A 22,432-nucleotide genomic window follows, 5' to 3' on the forward strand; every position below is an offset into this window, starting at 1 on the left:
GTGAATATCAAGATTTATATAAAGATTGGAAAGTATTTTTCATTCGTATATTTCACTATCTCTCAACATTTCCGGTGAAACTCGATAATAAATTTTATCCTGCAAATATTTATTTAAATAGAACCACTGATTCGAAAGGTAAAATTAAAGTTCTCATCTCATGCGTTCTTTGGAATTTTATTTAGTAGATCTAATTTAGTTTCCCTCAATATAGAGATCTATCACACGCCAAACAGCCGAAGTTGCCCAAACAGTAAAAAACCACTGGCAGTCAAAGCATGAGAAAGAATTCTAAGGACTGAGTATGGTGTGATTGTACAGAAGATTTACAGACACTTCACCCCCCCCCCCAGACACTTCACCCTAGGCCTTTTTTTTGCAGACACTTCACCCCCCTCATTTTAAGAAGGAAGTGGCCGTGAGTCACGTACGACTAGCCAGGGCACACTGTATTGGCTAGCCGTACGGCATTTTTCAAAAATATATGGAAGGCGAAAGTACATATGATAATTATGACTTTAATCGAGGATTTTAGTCAAGAATGTTTACTTTTTAGAGATTAATCGACGTGTTGGCTTCAGTAAAGAATTAATTTACGTACTTTAATTGTCATCTTAAGACGTCGAGAAAAAATAGCGTTTGCCATGGTTGCAGTTAAATAACATCAATTGAAATAGTTTACAAAATTTTGATAATAATCCTTTTTTGTTTCATTAAGTTTAATTTTTAAATTGAAAAAAAAACAAAAAAAAAAAACACCGAAAATAATTGTTGTTGGGCTCTGATAATTGCGTCAATTACCGACGGTATAGAAGTTTGTCCATCGTCCATCATTAAGGAAAGTTTGCATTATTAAATTATTTTTTCCTTTTCACCGTTTTTAGCTCGACTATTCGCAGAATAATCGAGCTAATGCAGTCACCCATTTGGCGGCGTCGGCGTCCCTGTGGTTAAGTTTTTGTATGTATGCTGGTATCTCCATAACTACAGAAGGGAATGGATTGAAACTTCACACACTTGTTCTCTGTGATTATGTAAGATGATTGGCACAAGTCCCATAACTCTGATTTGCTTTTTTACATAATTATGCCCCTTTTTCGACTTAGAAATTCTTGGTTAAGTTTTTGTATGTAAGCTGGTATCTCCATAACTACTGAAGGGAATGGATTGAAACTTCACACACTTGTTCTCTGTGATTATCTAAGATGATTGGCACAAGTCCCATAACTCTGATTTGCTTTTTTACATAATTATGCCCCTTTCTCGACTTAGAAATTCTTGGTTAAGTTTTTGTATGTAAGCTGGTATCTCCATAACTATTGAAGGGAATGGATTGAAACTTCACACTCTTGTTGTCTGTGATTATCTAAGATGATTGGCACAAGTCCCATAACTCTGATTTGCTTTTTTACATAATTATGCCCCTTTTTCGACTTGGAAATTCTTGGTTAAGTTTTTGTATGTAAGCTGGTATCTCCATAACTACTGAAGGGAATGGATTGAAACTTCACACACTTGTTCTCTGTGATTATCTAAGATGATTGGCACAAGTCCCATAACTCTGATTTACTTTTTTACATAATTATGCCCCTTTTTCGACTTAGAAATTCTTGGTTAAGTTTTTGCGTGTAAGCTGGTATCTCCATAACTACTGAAGGGAATGGATTGAAACTTCACACACTTGTTCTCTGTGATTATCTTAGATGATTGGCACAAGTCCCATAACTCTGATTTGCTTTTTTTACATAATTATGCCCCTTTTTCAACTTAGAAATTCTTGGTTAAGTTTTTGTATGTAAGCTGGTATCTCCATAACTACTGAAGGGAATGGATTGAAACTTCACACACTTGTTCTCTGTGATTATCTAAGATGATTGGCACAAGTCCCATAACTCTGATTTGCTTTTTTGCATAATTATGCCCCTTTTTTTACTTAGAAATTCTTGGTTAAGTTTTTGTATGTAAGCTGGTATCTCCATAACTACTGAAGGGAATGGATTGAAACTTCACACTCTTCTTGTCTGTGATTATCTAAGATGATTGGCACAAGTCCCATAACTCTGATTTACTTTTTTGCATAATTATGCCCCTTTTTCGATTCATAAATTCTTGGTTAAGTTTTTGTGTGTAAGCTTGTATCTCCATAACTACTGAAGGGAATGTATTGAAAGGGTTTGTACCTTTTCGGACAATTTAATGTATTCATATAGGTAAGCATTATTATACTCAATGAAACACCCTTGTGACAAATTTTCGAATAGTCGAGCGTTACTGTCCTCCGACAGTTCTTGTTTTTAATATTCTTTTTATTTATTTCTTTATTCCCCTCCGATCATTATTTATTGGACCCATGTGCTTAATAAACAGATTTAACAATTTATCTTTCATACAAATCATAAGCATGAAAATTAAGATAGATTATACAACGCTTACTCGTATTCATTTTTTTTTTTTTTTTTTTTTTTTTTTTCAAAATTGCGGAGCATCTTTATTAAAGTGAACACACTAGGACAAATGCGGAGATTTGATTAAAATCGTCGTTTAAAGACACAAAATAACATATGCATTTTCGACTTCCATATAATTTTGAAAAGTGCCGTACGGCTAGCCAATACAGTGTGTCCAGGCTAGTCGTACGTGACTCACGTACGGCTAGAACTTTTGGCTAGCCGTACGGGCCCGTACGGCTAGCCACTTCCTTTTAAGAAATTTGATTGAGACACTTCACCCCCCATTTTTTCATTTTGTGTTTAACAATTATTTATGTAGAAATTCAATAGTGATTGAGTATGTTAAGTGTCATTTACGTCATTTAAGTACATTTACCTGAATTGAAAAACATGTTCATGCCTTAGTGTTGCATCTAGACGGCACGATTTGTGCATACATTGTATTTTTGCAGATCGCGCATTTTAATGAAGTTAATGCACGCCAAGTGGCGCATCTAACGATCTTTTCATCCTAATTCAGTTAATCTTCATTGTATCTTGAATATTTCTGCCATGTTTGTTTTCTCTCGCAGTAATGACTAAAATTTGTACTAAATCGCATGTAGCAGCAGACTGTCTTCTACCATGTGTACTGACAGCTTGATCTGCACACTTAACTAGTAATCGTCGATATTTTATTTTTTCTATTTCCGTTGTTGAGCGTAGCTGTCAAAAATGCTTAAACGTAAAAAAATAAATTCTTTTTCGAACGTCATTTTGTTGGTTAAATGCACATTTTTTTTTTTTAAATTCCCCACATTTTTCACTGAGTGGGGGACATTCCCCATAATTTTGAAATTCTAGATGCAACACTGATGCCTGCATTTGGAAATGAGTAGCACTGCCACAAACTTGCTAGGATGGTCTTGGGCCATGTCTCAATTTGAAATCCTGTACCTGTATAATAATGCTGAAACAAATTATTTGTAAGCATCTCATTTTTGTGTCGCCTGCTAAAGAGTAGCTGCTACACATATATACTAGGCATTACTTCTCCGTCATCTGTCTGTTCTCACATCTGAAAAGAAATACGGGACCATCTAACTGCAAACAGAACAAAAGAGAACAATAAAACTTATTCAGTAACAATAGAAGAAGGGGCCAATACCCTCTATTAAACTAAAGAAATGGCCCCTAAGGCCTAATCCTACTTGCATGTCAGTCTGTCACAGAACTTATCGGGACTACTCCAAAACAAGTACTGATGCTATTTTCTTTTACAGACAGAGAGAGCTGTTTGAAGATGATGGGAATGGGGATTGAACAAGGTAAGTTTAATACTGGGGCAAGGAAATATATCTGAATTGTGGGAACATTATTATATATTAAAGAACCAATCAATCAATCAGATTTGAACAGTATACAGGTCAATTTTAATGTTTAATTTAGATATGGGCATGCTTGGTTTTAAGGAAATGCCTGAACTTTTCAGGGTGGCCAGTTGGTACACTTATTTTAGTAATACTGATTCAAAAAAGGGTGGATGAGCATCTTTACCAATCATTCTCTACACATACCTAATTCTATTATAAATGAACAGTGACAAACTCTTTTATCCATAAAAATAGATGCAAGTTTTTGAGAATATTATCCTGATTTCAACAATAGGTTTAACTCAAAATATAATTATTTTATTTTTATAATAACTATGTTTCAACAATTAATTTGGATAAAAAAGATAGAATCTGAAATTCAAATAAACATTTGAGCCGTGTCGTGACAAAACCAACATAGTGCGTTTGCGACCAGCATAACCTGCGCATCCGCGCAGGCTAGTCTGGATCCATGCTGGTAGCAAACACACTATGCTGGTTTTGTCGTGACGCGGCTCAATTTTTATGAAGTCATATCACTTTTATAAGCCAGTCTGTTCTAAAATTACTTACTTTTAACTTTCAGGCTACATGAATAATGAGCCTCTTGCCTTCAATGCTAACAAAGGAAAGCCACCCATGCCATCTGATGGGAAAAAGGGTGAGTTACTGTTCTTTATAAGGTTTCAAAATTATTTTATTCTCATTGTAAATAATTCAATGTGAAGGAAAATAATAGTGAAATTGTTTTAAGAGTTATTGTAATGTTCTTTAGGAGCTTTCAAACTTAATTCTAACCCTGCTATAATCTAAAGTGATTAATTAGCCTTTGCCACTTGAATTCTGTTTACTTAAAGGGCAAAAAAAACCAACTAAGCCATTTATTTAACAGTTGCTCAAAAGAAGCAATCTCTCTTTCAGATGATAACTCGATGAATGCATTTGCAGCTAAACTTTTAAACATACCAAAATCTGAGCGTCAATTTTCTGATGATGGTTCCAGCATGACTATGCCACCTATGCCCCCTGCGGGAATCAGCGATGGTAATCTAGATCAACAGAATATGATGATGCAAGGGGGACAGGGTTTCTTTCCTATGGGCGGTATGGGGCCGATGATGGGAATGATGGGCCCTGGACCTAGCCCTGAGATGATGAGTATGGGAAATATGATGATGTTCCCTGGGGTGAGTGTTTGTATTGTATGTTTAAACTAAAAGTAATATTTAAAGATATACTGTGCTCAAATTCTATTTTATTTTATTTATGGTTCTTAGATATTCTTTAATATTGATTTATTTTTACAGATGGGTTGGGGACCAGGTGGGGCTCCAATGGGAACAACTGATAACATGCAGATGGCGCCAGTTGTAAAGGAAATTATAAGGATGAAGAATTGCGTTCTATATCCTCCTCCGCCAAGTAAGATTATATTCTTATTTTTACGGTAGGGCTTTATTTTGGACCTGGAATTCAAGATTTATTGAAAAAGTTAAGATGTCCCATTGTCAAGCCTCTGATCAGGACAACAACTGTCAGTTTTTAGAAAAGCTTTGTAACATGAACTTGAAGGTGCCTAACTTCAGTTGTAGGATAAAATTTCTCAATGAAGAGTGTATCAGTTCTTGAATGTAAATAATTGGAAGAGTACTTATCTGGTGACTTTGTTGCAATAGCAGATCCAAAGGACGAAGTGTTACTGATGTCATAAACATGTTTCCTCTTATGACTCAAGTAATGTTTACTTTTCATAATTGTGACACCTGTATTGGCTAAAGCAGTATGATTTATGCTATATTTTATGTTCACAGATGCTCCCCCACCAACAACAAGAGAGCGTCCACCAGGTTGCCGGACAATATTTGTTGGTGGTTTACCTGAAACGTGTACAGAAGAAATTCTACAGGAAGTGTTCGGGGAATTCGGTCCCACCACTAGTGTTCGTAAAAGCAAGAAGAAGAATTTTGCACATGTTCGATTTGAGGATGAGAATAGCATTGATAGATCGCTGTTTTTGTCAGGTAGGCGGGATTTGGTTTGATTGACAGATTAGTTATTCATATCTTTTTTTCAAGTTCATAACGTGCAGCTGCTGTTTTCCTGTTATTTTATTTCAGGTATTTCCTTTTTTTCCTAAAATCGATTTCTTAATTTGTCTTAGTTTGGTCTTTTATAAGGTTACTAACTTCAATAAACTTGCTTTTCTCAGCTATAGAATTTTAGTCCTGTCAGGGGGTTTGGATTCTTTCATTTACAGAAGCAACCAACTAGCTTTGGAAGGTGTAGTTCCAGCGAATTTTTCCGGATATAAGTGGAACCGAATAACGGACCCATTCACAACTGTTCTAGTGGGGGTGCCTTCTTCCTAATTAGTTCAAGCAGATAATCTACCATTTGACCATTTCAGTGTAACATTCAATTAAACAATATATAAGTAAATAAGTCTTTTTGTCACTATGACTAAACAGATTATTTGCAATTATTTTGCAGGTTACAGAATGAAAATAGAGGACAAAGATGACAAAGCTAACACAGGTCGACTGCATGTAGATTTCGCCATGGCACGGGATGATCAGTACGAGTTTGAATGCAAGCAACGAGCACTAATGCGAGATATGAGGCATCGTCAACGTGTCGAGGAAGAACGGTTACGACCGCCAAGTCCCCCTCCAATTAGTCAGTACAGTGATTATGAAGCTTCTGCACTGAGTGAAAAACTGAAATGTAAGATTTTATATTTTACAAATTTTTATAATGTTTTATTTTTTAATTTTTATTAGTTTCATTTGATAGAACTTTAAAGTTTTACCCACCTAGTTTCTCTTTGAAAACAATATTATATAGAACGTAGAGCATAATAAGTTTGATGTTTTATTACCTGACTGTACAAAAATAATCTTGAATGATAATGCAATTACTGTATAAGTAGATATTTCTGCATGTTGAAAAGTTAACAAATTTAAAATTCCAGACATTTTGCATGAGGAAATATTAGCGAATCGTGAAAAGGTACAATTTTATGACAGGTTGGTTGATATTTACGCTAGAGGAAATTTTAGCGATTGTCATCAGTTTACAAAATTCACCAATATTTACGCGTAGCTAACTTAACCACTTAAAAAGTACATTAAGATAATTTCGAAACAATCTAGTTAATCAGTGATTTTTCGGGGTCAAACATGTTCCGCAAACTTTATTACAGCTGACGAAGATTTCATGAAGGCGTCACAGGTGTTGTTGACATGGTTAGAGAGAGGCGATGTCAGTCGTAGAAATATCAACACGTTCTACAGTATGATTCAGTGTACGAACTCTCATATACGCAGATTACTCATGGAGAAACAAGGCCATGAGGAGGAGCTTTTACGAATGAAAGAAAAGTTCAAGAGCATATTTGAAGGAATTTTACGACAATGTAAGTATTTGCGATACTACTTCTACTGTCAGTTCTGTATATACCATATATAAAAAAGGTTTGTTTTTTTTTTGTGAAAAAAAGTCCTAATGAAAGATTTGTTAGTATTAGAACAGTAATACTCATGGAATAGAAATGATTTGTTTTTTGGTATGAAGAACTTTGGGAAGGAGTGCTTGTGACATTATCAAATGTTGAATCTACATTTGGGTTGGACGATGAAATCATTTTCGTAAAGTTTCTCAGTAAGCAGCCTACGTGTTAAGGAGGTTGCTTGTTATTCTTTACTTTACTTTACTTTAAATTTACTTATAAAACCAAATCTATCTGCTTAGATAAATAGGAAGAACATTGAATTTGTAATCCAGAGGGTGCTAGTTTGATCTTCATGCGTGGTTAAATTTCTCTGTGAAAATTGTTCTCAAAAAAGTCATTTGTCTCTTACCACAAGAAGTAGAAGGGCACTTGTGGAGAAATTGATAACTACTTGTTAGTTAGCCAGAAAAGCTGGTTGATTAACCGAGGGCAGAAATATTACCAAACATGCATGTACAGTGCTGTTAAAAGCGAAACAAACTACATTGGTGGTCACTTGTGAAGGACAAGTAAATATGAGTTTATCAAATGAGAAACATTGGTGTCTACAGGGAATACATATATCTTTGATATTGTTTAAAAGTCATGTTAAAACATTAGTCTACACATGTTATCTTTTTTCTTATCATTATATATGAAGGAGCAGCAAAATGGTAAGAATTTGTGTGCTAATATTCTTGCACACAATTGTTTCTTCTTTTTTTTTTCAAATAAAAATATATTTGACAGACAGACTTTTCCATTATTGAGTCATCATAAGTAACATCTATACAAATGTATTTATACACATGAATATATTTGCCATTTTAAAGTCTTAGAATCACTGTGATTCTGTGAGTAAAACCCCATTAAACAAAATGAAAAATACATGAATGGGTTACTTTTGAGGAAATATAGAAGAATCTTCATTTCGATTTTTCTTCTTCAAAATTTTCTGCTTAGTAAACATACTTAATGATGGCTCAAAATCAAATTTATACCAGGGGGAAAAACAACAGCAAGGAAAGAGACCATAATTGTTCTGTGTGAATGGTTTTGTTATGATAGTTAAGACCATGTTTAGTACATTTCAGGTTAACTAGAGTACTAAAACTTCTAAAACGAGATGTTTGGGAAGTCAGTGATAATTGGGATAGGTACAGTCTAAATGTAATCATCTTAAATTTTTGATGGTTAAAAATTATTTTCCCTCTGACTGGAATATTATCATATTTCTATTTTCATGTTAAAGTTGTTTTCGGGAGTTTTCATATAGGCAAAATTAAAACTGTGCAATTGAATTTCTTTAAACTTGGCATGTTGTTAGAATATGATAACAGAAACATTTTAAGCGGAAAAAAAATTGGGGTCACTGTTCTCGTTTTTGAGTTATCTGCCCCTGAATAAGAATTTTCTACTTATTTGAGGTCATTTCAAGGGCAGATAACTTAAACATACTTAAACGAATTCTTGATTTTAATTCTGGATTATGTTTTTCTTTTTATTGTTGAGTACAATACATGATAACATGCAATTCCTTATGTTGTTTCTGTTATTTTTTTTTCAATGAAAATAAAGGTACTTTAAATTCTTAAAAAAGGTAAAAAGAAAAAAGTGAGAGAAAAAATATCAACTCTAAATTTGTTCTTGAAATTTTGCATATCGACTAAAAGGAAGGTAAGCTTCATGAAAATAAGAAAAATGTTTCTGTTATCATATTCTCAAAACATGCCAAGTTTAAAGAAATTCTATAGAACAGTTTTAATTTTGCCTGTATGTCTATATGAAAACTCCCAAAAACGTCCTTAAATGAAAGTTTTAGAGTCTTGATTCAATCTTAGTACTTAAATGCAATTTGGTTTTAAAAGAACACTTATATAGATTGTCAAATCTATGATTACATTTAGACACAACAATGTTTAGAACTACATGTATATAGTACGGATTCCTTGTTGAATAAGACCATATTTTTCATCTCTAGTTCAGAAGTTTTGAAGATTCATGGTTATGTTAGAGCTGTTTTCAGTTCTAGTTCAGACATGATGAGGTTCCATGGTAATATATATAAATAGAACTGTTTTCAGGTCTAGTTCAGACATTTGAAGATCCATGGTAATATAAAAACTGTTTTCAGTTCTAGTTCAGACATGATGAAGTTCCATGGTAATATACATGTGTATATATACAAAACTGTTTTCAGATCTAGTTCAGTCATATTGAAGATACATGGTAATATATGAACTGTTTTCAGGTTTAGTTCAGACAAAGTGAAGATTCATGGTAAAATATAAACTGTCTTCAGGTTAAGTTCAGACAAAGTGAAGATTCATGATAAAAAATAAACTGTGTTCAGACATAAATATGAACACAATTTTCTTAGTTCTAGATCAGACATTCTTAAGATCTGGGAAAAAAGAACTCATTTGAAGAAAAAATGATTTTCAAGTTTTTAGCTCACCTGTCACAAAGTGACAGGGTGAGCTTTTGTGATCGCTTTTCGTCCGGCGTCCGTCCGTCCGGCGTCCGTAAACTTTTACTTTAAATGACATCTCCTCATAAACCACTAAGCCAATTTCATCCAAACTTCACAGGAATGTTCCTTTGGTGGTCACCTTTAAAAATTGTTCAAAGAATTTAATTCCATGCAGAACTCTGGTTGCCATGGCAACCGAAAGAAAAAACTTTGAATATCTTCTTTTAAAAAACCCTAACAGCTAGAGCTTAGATATTTGGCATGAAACATCTTCTAGTGAGTGTCTACCAAGTTTGTTCAAATAAAAGCCCTGGGGTCAAAATTGGCCCCGCCCTGGGGGTCATTGATTTTCCCAATATGCATATAGTAAAAACTTAAAAAATCTTCTTTAAAAGAACCCAAAGAGCTAAAGCTAAGATATTTAGCATGAAACATGTTCTAATGGGTGTCTACCAAGTTTGTTCAAATAAAAGCCATGGGGTCAAAATTGGCCCCGCCCCGGGGTCATTGATTTTCCCTATATGCATATAGTAAAAACTTAAAAAATCTTCTTTTAAAGAACCAAAAGAGTTAGAGCTAAGATATTTAGCATGAAACATGTTCTAATGGGTGTCTACCAAGTTTGTTCAAATAAAAGCCCTGGGGTCAAAATTGGCCCCGCCCCGGGGGGTCATTGATTTTCCCTATATGCATTTAGTAAAAACTTAAAAAATCTTCTTTTAAAGAATTGAAATAGCTATGGCTAAGATATTTAGCATCAAACATGTTCTAATAGGTGTCTACCAAGTTTGTTCAAATAAAAGCCCTGGAGTCAAAATTGGCACCGCCCGGGGGTCATTGATTTTCCTTATATGTGTATAGCAAAAACATAAAAAATCTTCTTTGAAAAAACCCAAATAGCTAGTTAAGATATTAAGGATGAAACATCTTTTAGTGAGTGTCTACAAAGTTTGTTCAAATAAAAAACCTGGGGTCAAAATTGGCCCCACCCCGGGGGTCATTGATTTTCTTTATATGTGTATAGCAAAAACTTAAAATCTTCTTTGAAAAAACCCAAATAGCTAGAGTTTAGATATTAAGCATGAAACATCTTCTAGTAAGTGTCTACAAAGTTTGTTCAAATAAAAGCCCTGGGGTCAAAACTGGCCCGGTCCCAGGGGTGTCATTGTTTTTAACTATATGTGTATAGTAAAAACTTAAAAAAAATCTTTTTTTAAAAAGCCCAATGAGCTAGAGCGTAGATGTTTAGCATGACACATCTTCTTATGGGTGTCTACCAAGTTTGTGCAAATAAAAGCCCGTGGGTTAAAATTGGCCCTGCAACGTTGGGGGGGGCTATATTCAGGTGAGCGACCTCAGGGCCATCATGGCCCTCTTGTTTAAGTTTTAGTTCAGACATATTGAAGATCTATGGTAGAAAAAGAACACATTTTCAGTTCTTATTCAGACATTTTGGAGGTCCCTGTTCATTAAATATGTAAGATTTTATTTTCATTTCTAGTTCAGACATGTTGAAGATTTCTTGTATGATACAAAAGTTTAGTTCAAACATGTTGGAGGTCCCTGGTAATTAGATATTTAAGAACATACTGTTAGTTCTAGTTCAGACTGATTAAAGATTTCTGGTAAGAACAGAGTATTAAGTTTAGAACTATGTGAAACATGTTGGAATGCACCAGCTTATTTAGGTTTTACAACCATGATCACATAGCATACCCTTGTGTTTCATAAGACTGTGTAGTCAATATTGAGACATATTTTTTAACATATGTGTATGTGTTATCAACAGTGAAGTATTAGTTGCTGAAATGCCTTTTATGATACTGCTAAAAAGATTATGACCCACATATTCATGCATAAAAAAGGCCTAGGCAAAATTTTCTTTGTTAGCAGGATTGAATTTGTTTTTTAGTTTGAAATCTCCAAATTGACGTTTTTTTCTTTATAGGCGATAAGTCCATTCACATAAATTAATCCCCCCCCCCATCCCAAGAAAAAAGAACTTTGAAAAATTACTTAGGTGATGAAAGGCATTTCATACATTTGTGCAGTAAAAGCAATTCTTTATTGCTAAAAAAGATAGATAAGGAATTAAATGAATGGATATAGTATACATTGGGGTGACATGTACCTATGTTTATTATGACCACTTTTACCTCCTCCATGGTCGAGGGTTTAGAGTAGATGACTTCTAATCCAGTTACCTCTCTAGCGTGGGTTCTATCCCCGGGAGATGGTTTGGTAGTTTAGCACAGAGAAAGGTAGTCTAGTACTGGTGTAACTCTCCAGGAATGATGGTTTGGAAACTACCCGCCTATATGACTGAAATACTGTTCGGAAAAGGCGTAAAATGAAACAAACAAACAAAATTATGACCACTTTTTTATCTGGTTTTTAGCTCGACTTTTCTATGAAAAGGGGAGCTATCCTACTCGCCCCGGCGTCGGCGTCACACCTTGGTTAAGTTTTTCGTACCACCCCACTTTATTTCAGAAGTATTACAAGTATGGCTTTGAAACTTACCATACTTGTTCACCATCATAACCTCCATCTACAGACAAGAGTACATAACTCTGTCAAGGTTTTTGACAGAATTATGGCCCTTTTTTGACTTAGAAAGTGTATTGAGCTTGGTTAAGTTTTTTGTACCACCTCACTTTATTTCAAAACCATTGGAGGTATTGCTTTGAAACTGACCATACTTGTTTACCATCACGACCTTCATCAACAGACAAGAGGACATAACTCTGTCAAGGTTTTTGACAGAATTATGCCCCTTTTTGACTTAGAAAATACATTGAATATGGGTAAAATCCACTTATTGCCTTAACCCTTTGAGATATTGCTTTGAAACTTTTAATGCTATTTCACATCATTACCCCCATCTGTACGCAAGAGAAGGTTACTCTGTCAAGGATTTGTTTTAAAAATTAAGGCCTTTTATCGACTTAGAATCTTGGTTAAGTTTTTTGTACCACCCCACTTTATTTCAGAAGTATTACAAGTATGGCTTTGAAACTTACCATACTTGTTCACCATCATAACCTCCATCTACAGACAAGAGTACATAACTCTGTCAAGGTTTTTGACAGAATTATGGCCCTTTTTTGACTTAGAAAGTGTATTGAGCTTGGTTAAGTTTTTTGTACCACCTCACTTTATTTCAAAACCATTGGAGGTATTGCTTTGAAACTGACCATACTTGTTTACCATCACGACCTTCATCAACAGACAAGAGGACATAACTCTGTCAAGGTTTTTGACAGAATTATGCCCCTTTTTGACTTAGAAAATACATTGAATATGGGTAAAATCCACTTATTGCCTTAACCCTTTGAGATATTGCTTTGAAACTTTTAATGCTATTTCACATCATTACCCCCATCTGTACGCAAGAGAAGGTAACTCTGTCAAGGATTTGTTTTAAAAATTAAGGCCTTTTATCGACTTAGAATCTTGGTTAAGTTTTTAGTACCAGTCCACTTTTTGACTGAACTGTTTGAGATATTAATTTGAAAGTTGGAATACTTGTTTACAATCATGATTCCCAAACATGTCCAGGAGAAGGTAATTCTGTCAAAGATTTTATTTGAATTATGGCCCTTAACTGTCAATGTTTTGTATTATAGGCAAGCACTAAAAAACTTAAAAAATCTAAAAAAATTCATTCCTATCCACTTGTTCACTTTACCATAAATTATGTCATAATAAAATAATTCTTCACTAAATATCTTAATGCTCATGGCCATTGTTCACTTTAAAAATACAGAGATTCTTGTATTGCCTTTTACTGCAAAAACTTTTTTTATTGGCAAGCAATAAAAAAGTCGAGCGCGCTGTCTTACGGACAGCTCTTGTTATAATTTCATCCAAGCAAAAATTGTCATTGAATGGGTAAAAATTAAAATAACTTTAGAAACATTTTGCCAAAATTGTTTTCAATTTTGTATTTTACTGTGACAAAAATAGATAATCATAACCAAGCATTCCTGGAGTATAATGGGCAAGTTTTGGCATTTAAAGTACAAGATATTCCTTTATGGTTTTGGTTCTATAAAGAATTGATTGAACTGACACAGAATTTTTCTTACAATCCTATTAACAGTTGTCTTAGATGAAATACCCAGTTCAGAAGAAAGAAAAAGATGCTGACACATTTGGAAAAGATCTCACCATATCACATGGGTATCACCATATCACATTGGTATCACCATATCACATGGGTATCACCATATCACATGGGTATCACCATATCACATGGGTTTTCTGCAGGTTTATTTTCTTGAAACCAAATGATTTAAATGAAATCTAAAAACAGACTGAACAATTCATAATGAATATGGATATTGAATTATTTTAAGGGGGCAGCATAATGATGTATCTCATCCCTTAGCCCTTCACTTTTTGTTTGTTAAAATATTTGTAAAAATATATCTAGAGACACTGAATCAGTGTAATGTAAAATTTTACATAAAATAAAGAAAATTTTTTTATTTTATTTTTTTATGCTGCAGAAGACCCATTTTGGAATACAAATGTATATGCTAGGAAGTATAAAAAAATTTACAATTCTCATGATAGTCAGATGAACACAACTGTAAAAAATTGAATTATTACAGAAATGTAATGTGCCTGTGAGAACAACAAAGTCATCAGAATTGCACTGGTATTGGGTCACTATTGACCTGGATGTACAGTATTTTGTATCTGATATGAAAACTTAACTCAGACATTTGTTTACATTTCTTCCTGCTAGTTGATCAGATTGAGAAAATCTTCACGTTGGCGCAGAAACAACGTAACTGGGATCATTTTACAAAAGCTCAGCGCAAGAACATTGAACTCTGGCTCAAACAGGCAAAGGTAGGTGGACATAGACCTGGAAGTAATTGCTTGACAGATTGACAATTAAGTCTTGACAATTAATATCTGAAATTAAGTCTGATGGTCATTTGTCTTTCACTGCTGATGCAGATTGGATTACCGTAGTGATTGTTGTTTTTTTGCTGAGAATCCTGTGATAAGTACTAATTACTGTTTAGTTATCTAGCCAAGATACCACAATAAATATGTTGAAATTGGCATAGAATTCAGACAGACTTACTTTACCTAGAAACTCAAGGGATTTTAATATCAAAATGCTAAAATCATGTTTGTAGCTTGTTACACTGAATCACTGGATGAAAATTTAAATTTTAAACTGGAACTTGTAACAATCAAAAATTACGTTTCATGAGAAAAAAGTCATATGAGGGGTTATTAAGGTTTTGTCAAGCAGTTACTTCCCACCAAAGGCTGGTTGATGAACTGGGTTTTAGATAAAACAACCTTTTTACAGAGACTTAGAAAAGAAATGGTTGTACACACTCCCAGTTCAGGCATTGTAAAATGATTATTGTGAAGGTGGGTTACATTGTAAAGGAAAACGTGACACCAGACACTATTCAACTAAATGAGATTGAAATACAGTAGCTGTACAAAGTGGTTTCTGGCTTTGTTGATAATATTCCAAATAAGGAAATTTTCCTGGTGTCTGTCAGTTTTAGACGATTTTGTTTTTTAAATTTTTTGAGTTCATTGAAAAGGTGGTTAAATGCAATATGTGGAAAACATTTTATTTTTGGGGGGTTATAGGTCAAAGGTCATGGTAACATGCATCTGAAAAGTCCTTTGCTACCAGTTGTCATATAAGAAATACAGATGGTTTGTGGTTCTACCTGGGAGTCTGGGAAAACAATGCATAAGTATCTCAGGTCTTTCCCTTTTAAGTAAACCTTTCTTGAAATCCTCCAGCCAAAACAATGACAGTGTAACTTAAGAAAATAAAGTTACGGGAATATAGAAACCACACCAAAACTGAAGCAGATGGACATGTTCATAGAAGTGAATTAGGAGTAATTCTTTTTGGAGAATGGTGAGAGTTCAGACATAGACATTACCTAGTCAGTTGATGACAGCAGCTGTAGATGAAATGGCAGTAAAAGGGAAATAAGAACTAAACAATGAAAAGTTACCAGCATTTTTTGCTAACCACATTTTTATATTGCATACATATACCTGTCTTTTTACATAACTGGGTAAAGTGCACACCTGTGGATAGTGCACACCAGTGTATAGTGAAAATCTTTGTATGCCAGTAGTTGAAATTGGAATGTGTAGAATTTTGAAACCTAGTCAAAGGATTTTAAAAGCAAGCACTTCTGACATGGTAATACTAGTAATTGGTAGGTATTAAAGACAACTTGACTATGATTTTAGATTTTCAAGAAATCTGGATTGTCTTGACAAGAAATTGTTGAACTTTTTTCGTTGTGTTTGGTAAGTTGGGAACGAGTGAACAATAGAACTTGAAATTATTTTACCAATTATGAGAATCAAGTATGACTGTTTACAGCTTGAGTTAAATTTGGTAAAAAAAGAGAAATTTAAGGAATAATAGAAATAAATGGAGGCAAATTGGTGAGGTAATAAAGATGTGGACACTGGAGTTGTTGTATGTCATAGAATGTACATAATTTTCATGAATGTGCTTTCATTTTGGTAAAACACAGGTAGGTTCTTTCTTTGGATGACAGGTGAAAAAATATATAGAAAATTGTGTTTTTAAAATGTTAAAGAAAATCCCCATTCAGAGATGGAAGACAACTTATCAAACAGATGGGGCACAAGTGAATATTATATAATTGGATCAAACATTTTTGTGTTCATGTACATTAACATGATCGAGGTTGAATTTTTTTTATTTTACATTATCAACTTAAATTTTTTTTTCATAAATTTTTTTTTTTCATATTATGTTTTTTTTCTTTTATCTAATCTTTTGTGGATATACTGTATGAAACATTTTGATATAAAGTTTACTCATTTTCTAATAATTCTTTTTTATGACAATATAATTACTTTTAAAAGAGTATCATTTGAAAATGTATTAGCTACCTTTCTCCCAGAATTTAAGAAATTTAATATACAATCATGTTATTTGTTTAAATTGAAAAATGTCTTGTGAATGGAAAGAAATAAGGAATAGTTTGTGATATTGCAACAAATAAGTGATGATTTTAATAGAAAATATGTAATTCTGAGCTCTTTTAGGAGGCTTTCACTTAAATGTTTGTGTGGAAGTTGTTCAGCAAACTGTTAATTAATTTCAGGAAATCAAGCAGAACCAACAAGAGGAGTTCTTTAGTAATCGTCAGGAGGCCGAGATGGAAATGTCTGATGATGACGAGGGGCCGACAATACCAAAACGAAAAAAGCCGGAGTACAGTGAAACTACGACAAACCAGTATGTTGAAAGTAAGTTATCACTTATTATCACTTAATGCTGTAATCTACTTAAGTTGTGTAATGGACTGATCCAGCATCTATTTTGGAATCATAAATAAACAGTTTTGGGATATCAAGATGAAAATTTAAGGGTTGGTCAGTCAACAATATAGAGCCTCGTCAGACTGACTGGCCTGGCTCTATACTGGTGGCAAATGCTAACCACTTCCTGTTTCATCAGGATAAAGGATATAGTTTGTTTTTTCTGAAAGACACAAATTTTAACTTAAGGGAAGGCTGTCACTAGTAAGGGGAGGGGAGGCTATCCATACTAAGGGGAGGGGAGGGTATCTATAGTAAGGGGAGGCTATCCATACTGAAGTTTGATGATTCTCTACCATGGGTTAGTTTGTGACTGATTAAAAATGCATGATTGATGTTCCTTAGCATTGTGACAGTAAATTTGGAGAGTTGCTGTTTGACAAATTTACTTGTCTTAGTAGTAAATATTGGGGTAAGCTATTATTAAGGCCAATGAGTACACTAGTTTTATTCAAGTTGTAACTTGTTAAAGATATGGCATTTGTGTTAAAGATTAGAAATCATCATAATCAAAGCATAGGAATTACCTCCCAAGTTATTTATCAAATTCCAGGCCTGAATTTCATGGTAAGTCCTAAGTGTATCCTAAGTCCCAACTATAGGACTAACTTAAGACTGTTTCAATGAATATTTTTAACTTTAGTAAAAGATTTACACTTTGTTTAAAATCATTCTTCTGAGAAAAGTTAAGAACTACTGATACAATGACATACCCTTTGATCAGCAATGTGTAAATGTTTATCTTCAGTGATATTCAGAAATTGAAGAAATTTTAACATAGGGAGTAATAAGTTTAGGACATTTTCCTTGACTCATAAAATTGTTTCAATTTTGGTCTTAAGACTGCATTTAGAAGTAGGACTTTCTATGAAATGCAACCCGGGTGTGTGGATTGAAATTATTGGTGAACCAATGGCTGGCAAGCTTAATTATTTAATTGTCTTGCTTTTCCAAAGGTTGGCTAGCTGGTTCATGTAAATTGATCACTGTTCCAGTGGTTGGTGAATAGGTTTGAATTGGTTATTAATATATATTGTTCCAGTGGCAGGAAAGTTGATTCAGGAGATTCATTTTCTATTGCAGTGGCTGGCAAATTGAACCAGTTAAATATGTTAAAAGATGAGAATGATGATCTGAAGTGTCAGATGGAAGCTTTCAAAAATGAGCTGGAGCTGTATAAACAGGAGAAGACATCAAATAGAGGTGACAGTGAGAAAGAGGTCAAAGCATTACAAATGGCTATGCAGGGGATGCAACAGGTTTTACTTTAATTTCTTATACCTGTTTGGCTTTTTATTCATAACCTTGGGGCATCCATGGTCGAGTGGTTAAGGTCGTTGACTTCAAACCACTTGCTGGTTTGTTCGAATCCTGATAGTGTCTTTAAATTCTTTCATGTGAGTAAGCTATCAAGCTAGCTTTCAGAACATCGGTGGGTCTACTCAGCTGCCTGTTTCTGCCTGAAATAATGCATTGAAGGGCACCCAGAATCTAGAACATCTCCATTTGACCTATATTTGACTTGGTGAGGGGCAAGTGCGTGAAAGTCCTTGACCATAACTATGGTACTCAACAATGGGACCCACACTTATTAAGGATAATAACATGCCTAAATATATCACTTAATTAATGCTTTATTTATGGCTTAAATGTACAAACTTAACATATGACTTGGGTCATTTATACAAATATTTTAAACTAACTCAAGTTAATGCATGTTTCAGCAATTGATTACAGCAAGGACTGAGCTAACAGACTACAAGAAGAGAACTGACCAGGAAAAAGCTGTACTTGCCCTTGAGAAACAATCAGCATTAGATCAGCTGTCTAAAGAAAAAGCTGCAAATAAAGACAGAAGCACCTCGAGTTCAGAATCCACCTCAGAGGAGAAACAGGTATAACATCCAGTACTAGGCCATTTGTTAGCTTGTCTGTTGCTAAGGAAAAGTCTATGTATTATGATTGTTGTGGTGTCGTTGTCATTGTAGCTGTGCCAAAATGGGGCATTCTAAATGCAATGTTTTCTGAGTTATGCCCCTTTTAAACTTAGAACTTTTAACAGACCAGCTAAACCATCATATGAGGTGCTCTTGTATAAGCCATTAAACCTGTTGAATAAATAATTAGTAAGGGATTTGCCCCTCTTATAATTTAGAACAGTCAATTCATAATAAAGGGGATTTATCAAATATCAAAATAAAGAATTGAGCTACAAACAGTATAGAGCCTTGTCAAACTGCACAGTTGGCAGGATGGCCTGGCTCGATACTTGTGGCAAAGGCTCATACCTTTTGCCTCAAGCATGTTATGGATTAAGCTCACCAGAATCAAATGTTCCTGATCAAGTTTTAGTTAAAAGATAAAGCCACATTCCCAAGTCTTATTTAATTTGCAAAGCATTGCCCTAAACTTTACTCATTTGTCCATTTTGTTTTTTGCCCAATGTGTGCATTATTATTTAACTTTGCTTGATGAATGAAATATCATGAGTCATCTTAACAAATGTTGTTCTATTTTAAGCAACCAACACCACAGAAATTGGCAGTAGCTGAAGATACAATAAGCAGTACTGGGACACATGTCACAGAAAAAGAAGCACAACTTGTTGGTAAGCAAAGAAACTGTCATACAGACAACCACTTAGTCTAAATAATAATTTAGGGTCCTTTCACACAGTTTTTTTTCCAAAATGGTGAATTGCATAAGCATTTACAGTACAGTGTACAAGTTTTATGCAAGTTGAAGCTAAATTTATGATCTATTAGCTTGCAGGAGAAAAAACTGAGATTTTGTTAAAATGCTGTATTTTTGTGAATTTTATTATGTTATGCTTCAGGAATCAGTAATTTTTTAATTCTTTAGAAAGTTCAAACGTATGGTTAAAAATGCATTAGTAATAGATTAAGGGCATATTAGATGTTAAGCCACTGAAGAAAGAAGCGAGCTGATCTTGCTATAAAGTGTCATAAAGGTAGCAAACTAGACAGAGTAGTCTTGTGACTTTCATACAAAATACTATATCATTGTAATTAAGAGTAACAGAAACATCAATTCATCAATAATGCCAATGAGTGACTTTTTGAAAACTTACTATGTGAAGATACCAAAGATAATAAAGTTTTTGAGAGAGAAAAAATCACAAAATTTCAGGGACATAATGGACCCTAAGTAGAGCTGTCATTGATTCAGTGAAAAGCATATTGACGATACATCGATATATCAATTAATACTCTTTATTTTCTTGTATATGAAACTTTTTCATACCTGTTTAAATAATTTTAATAAAATAGATGTTCTGTTCATGAAAATATGTTGTGTCCTGTCTCTAATGGACCTTTGCACGATTGTTTTTTACTATATTTTGTCATCACTGCTATGAAATGTGTCCATTATGAAACAACAGCTTATTGTTAGACATGACCACTTACTTTTGTATATGTTTTTAGTGAATTTTCATAATTTATAGACACTAAGATAATTAATCAAAATAATCAATTTTTTCAAATGCGTATCGATTATTGATTGACAGAAAAATATCAACGATACATCAATATTGTCTCTATCAATGACATCTCTAGCTCTAAGGGAGAAACGCTATTATTTATATTGCCTTTAAATTGGAGTTGTGGTGCTTCAATATTATTTTTATTTTACTCTCTATTTTTCAGGTTTGGTGTGTTGTTTCTTACATGTACATCCCACTGGAGCATCTTTAGATTATATCTGGTCATATCTGCACCGGCTCGGTGTTGCCTGTCGTGTTAGTGAACTAGAAACATTACTCGAGAAAATGTCCATTATTTTCCGACAGGAAGTGAGTGGGGTAGGCGCAACTATAGAAAGACGATGGCACTTCACTGGATATAGAGGCTTTAGTTCTTCATCAGCCATTTCATTTTGATGGTTTCTTGAAGTAAATTTTCTCTATAAGTTTTAAGACATTTTCATATCTGACGGAGATGATTTTGCGAAGGGATATTTTACGCTACATTGACATTGCTGAATCAGAATGAACATTAAAAAGACGTCGTGACTTTGTTGTGTTGCTCAAGATAAAAGTTCTGTTGAAATCCAGATGGATTGCTGAAGAGATATTGTGATGAAGTAAGGTTGGTTTGTTTGTGAAGTGGTGATTTCATCTTTCATCATCATTTTTACAAAACAATCATGTTCTACGCAAACTGTAGGGGTTTCTGGTTGGGGTTGAAGTCTTACAAAACTATGCTTTTTTAACAAGGTTTTGCAACTTATTTAGCTTTCATAAAACTAAGGGTTAAATTAGTAAATTTTAATCAGTGTATTTGCAGTATTTTCAACAACTGTTTTCTGCCCTATTAAGTGACTGAGAGAATTTCAGTCTAAAGTAAAAAGTGTAGATGATTTTTTTAAACTTTAGCTATTCATATCATTTAGAAATTCAATACTTTGAATAAAGAGTTTCTTGCTTCAGAACATAAATTTAAACATTGCACATTATATTATATTTGTTGATGTGTACATTTTAAAGTTGTTTTGAAAATTCATTTATCTTTTATACATAGCACAAATGTTATTGTACATGTATTTTGCTGTCAGCATTTTATGTTCCTGTATTTTTGCGCCATGAAACCCAACCCAATACAAGTATTAATCAGTCATTGTAATACACAATTTTAATAGGGCAAACATTTTAATCTTTCCTTCACTTTTTTATAAGGATTGCTCATAGTTTTGAGTGAAAATTTGCATTGTATGAATTCATCTTGAATTGTTATAGATATGTGATTGTGAAAATGGTAAATTCAGTGATATAAATTGATGAAAATTGAGTAAAAGAGATAAATGGGCAGCTTTTTTGCATGTCAGACAAGATTATTTGCTGTTTTACACCGGTGTCAGAAAAACCTGTCTTACATCCCCGTGTAGGATTTAATGCATTATGGTTTAGTTTTCCATTTCACTTTAAGTGAAGTAAGGTGATTTCTTACATTTATGTTAAGTATTTTGTTGTATGATGACATTTTCTTGTATATGAAGTATTATTGTTAAGCTTCAATCTTGATATGTGTGCTGCATACATTTTAAATGTATGGAATAAAGGTATAAAAAATATGCATCTATTTGTTATTGTTAGAATAGGTACTGTTATGTCGTAATAGGTTTATCCATAATGTAACATGGTGTCACAAAAAGGGATTCGAACCCAGGCCCATATCATCCCAAGCAGAACGTGTTGTCCTGAGGACTTAGTTGCAGAGTGGTTTAGGATGATTACTGCAAATCTCTTATCCCACTCTCTTCTGCAGGTTTTTATTCTGCC

The 22,432-nt window shown here is 33.8% G+C and overlaps 1 protein-coding gene across 1 annotated transcript; it reads left to right on the forward strand.

The window, feature by feature from the left end:
* On the forward strand, positions 1-22,224 carry LOC132724782 (ecto-NOX disulfide-thiol exchanger 2-like). Its single transcript, XM_060709746.1, has 14 exons — positions 1-138; positions 3,713-3,757; positions 4,389-4,463; positions 4,724-4,989; positions 5,110-5,224; positions 5,614-5,823; positions 6,293-6,526; positions 7,005-7,217; positions 14,522-14,628; positions 16,917-17,061; positions 18,217-18,392; positions 18,858-19,028; positions 19,654-19,741; positions 20,802-22,224. The coding sequence occupies exons 2-14, from the start codon at positions 3,733-3,735 to the stop codon at positions 21,032-21,034; spliced, it is 2,058 nt and encodes a 685-aa protein (XP_060565729.1). The 5' UTR covers positions 1-138; positions 3,713-3,732; the 3' UTR covers positions 21,035-22,224.
* The last annotated feature ends 208 nt before the right edge of the window (positions 22,225-22,432 follow it).

This window comes from Ruditapes philippinarum, unplaced genomic scaffold (assembly GCF_026571515.1).
Source record: "Ruditapes philippinarum isolate M1 unplaced genomic scaffold, ASM2657151v2 ctg2370_1_1_1_1, whole genome shotgun sequence".
NCBI lineage: Eukaryota > Metazoa > Mollusca > Bivalvia > Venerida > Veneridae > Ruditapes > Ruditapes philippinarum.

What these genes read in the sequence shown, in the direction of transcription:
- LOC132724782 (XM_060709746.1), top strand. Translation starts at nt 3,733, where the DNA reads ATGATGGGAATGGGGATTGAACAAG. An exon ending in ACTGAGTGAAAAACTGAAAT is followed by an intron (nt 6,527 to 7,004) that starts GTAAGATTTTAT and finishes ACTTTATTACAG; the next exon opens with CTGACGAAGATTTCATGAAG. An exon ending in CTATGCAGGGGATGCAACAG is followed by an intron (nt 18,393 to 18,857) that starts GTTTTACTTTAA and finishes TGCATGTTTCAG; the next exon opens with CAATTGATTACAGCAAGGAC.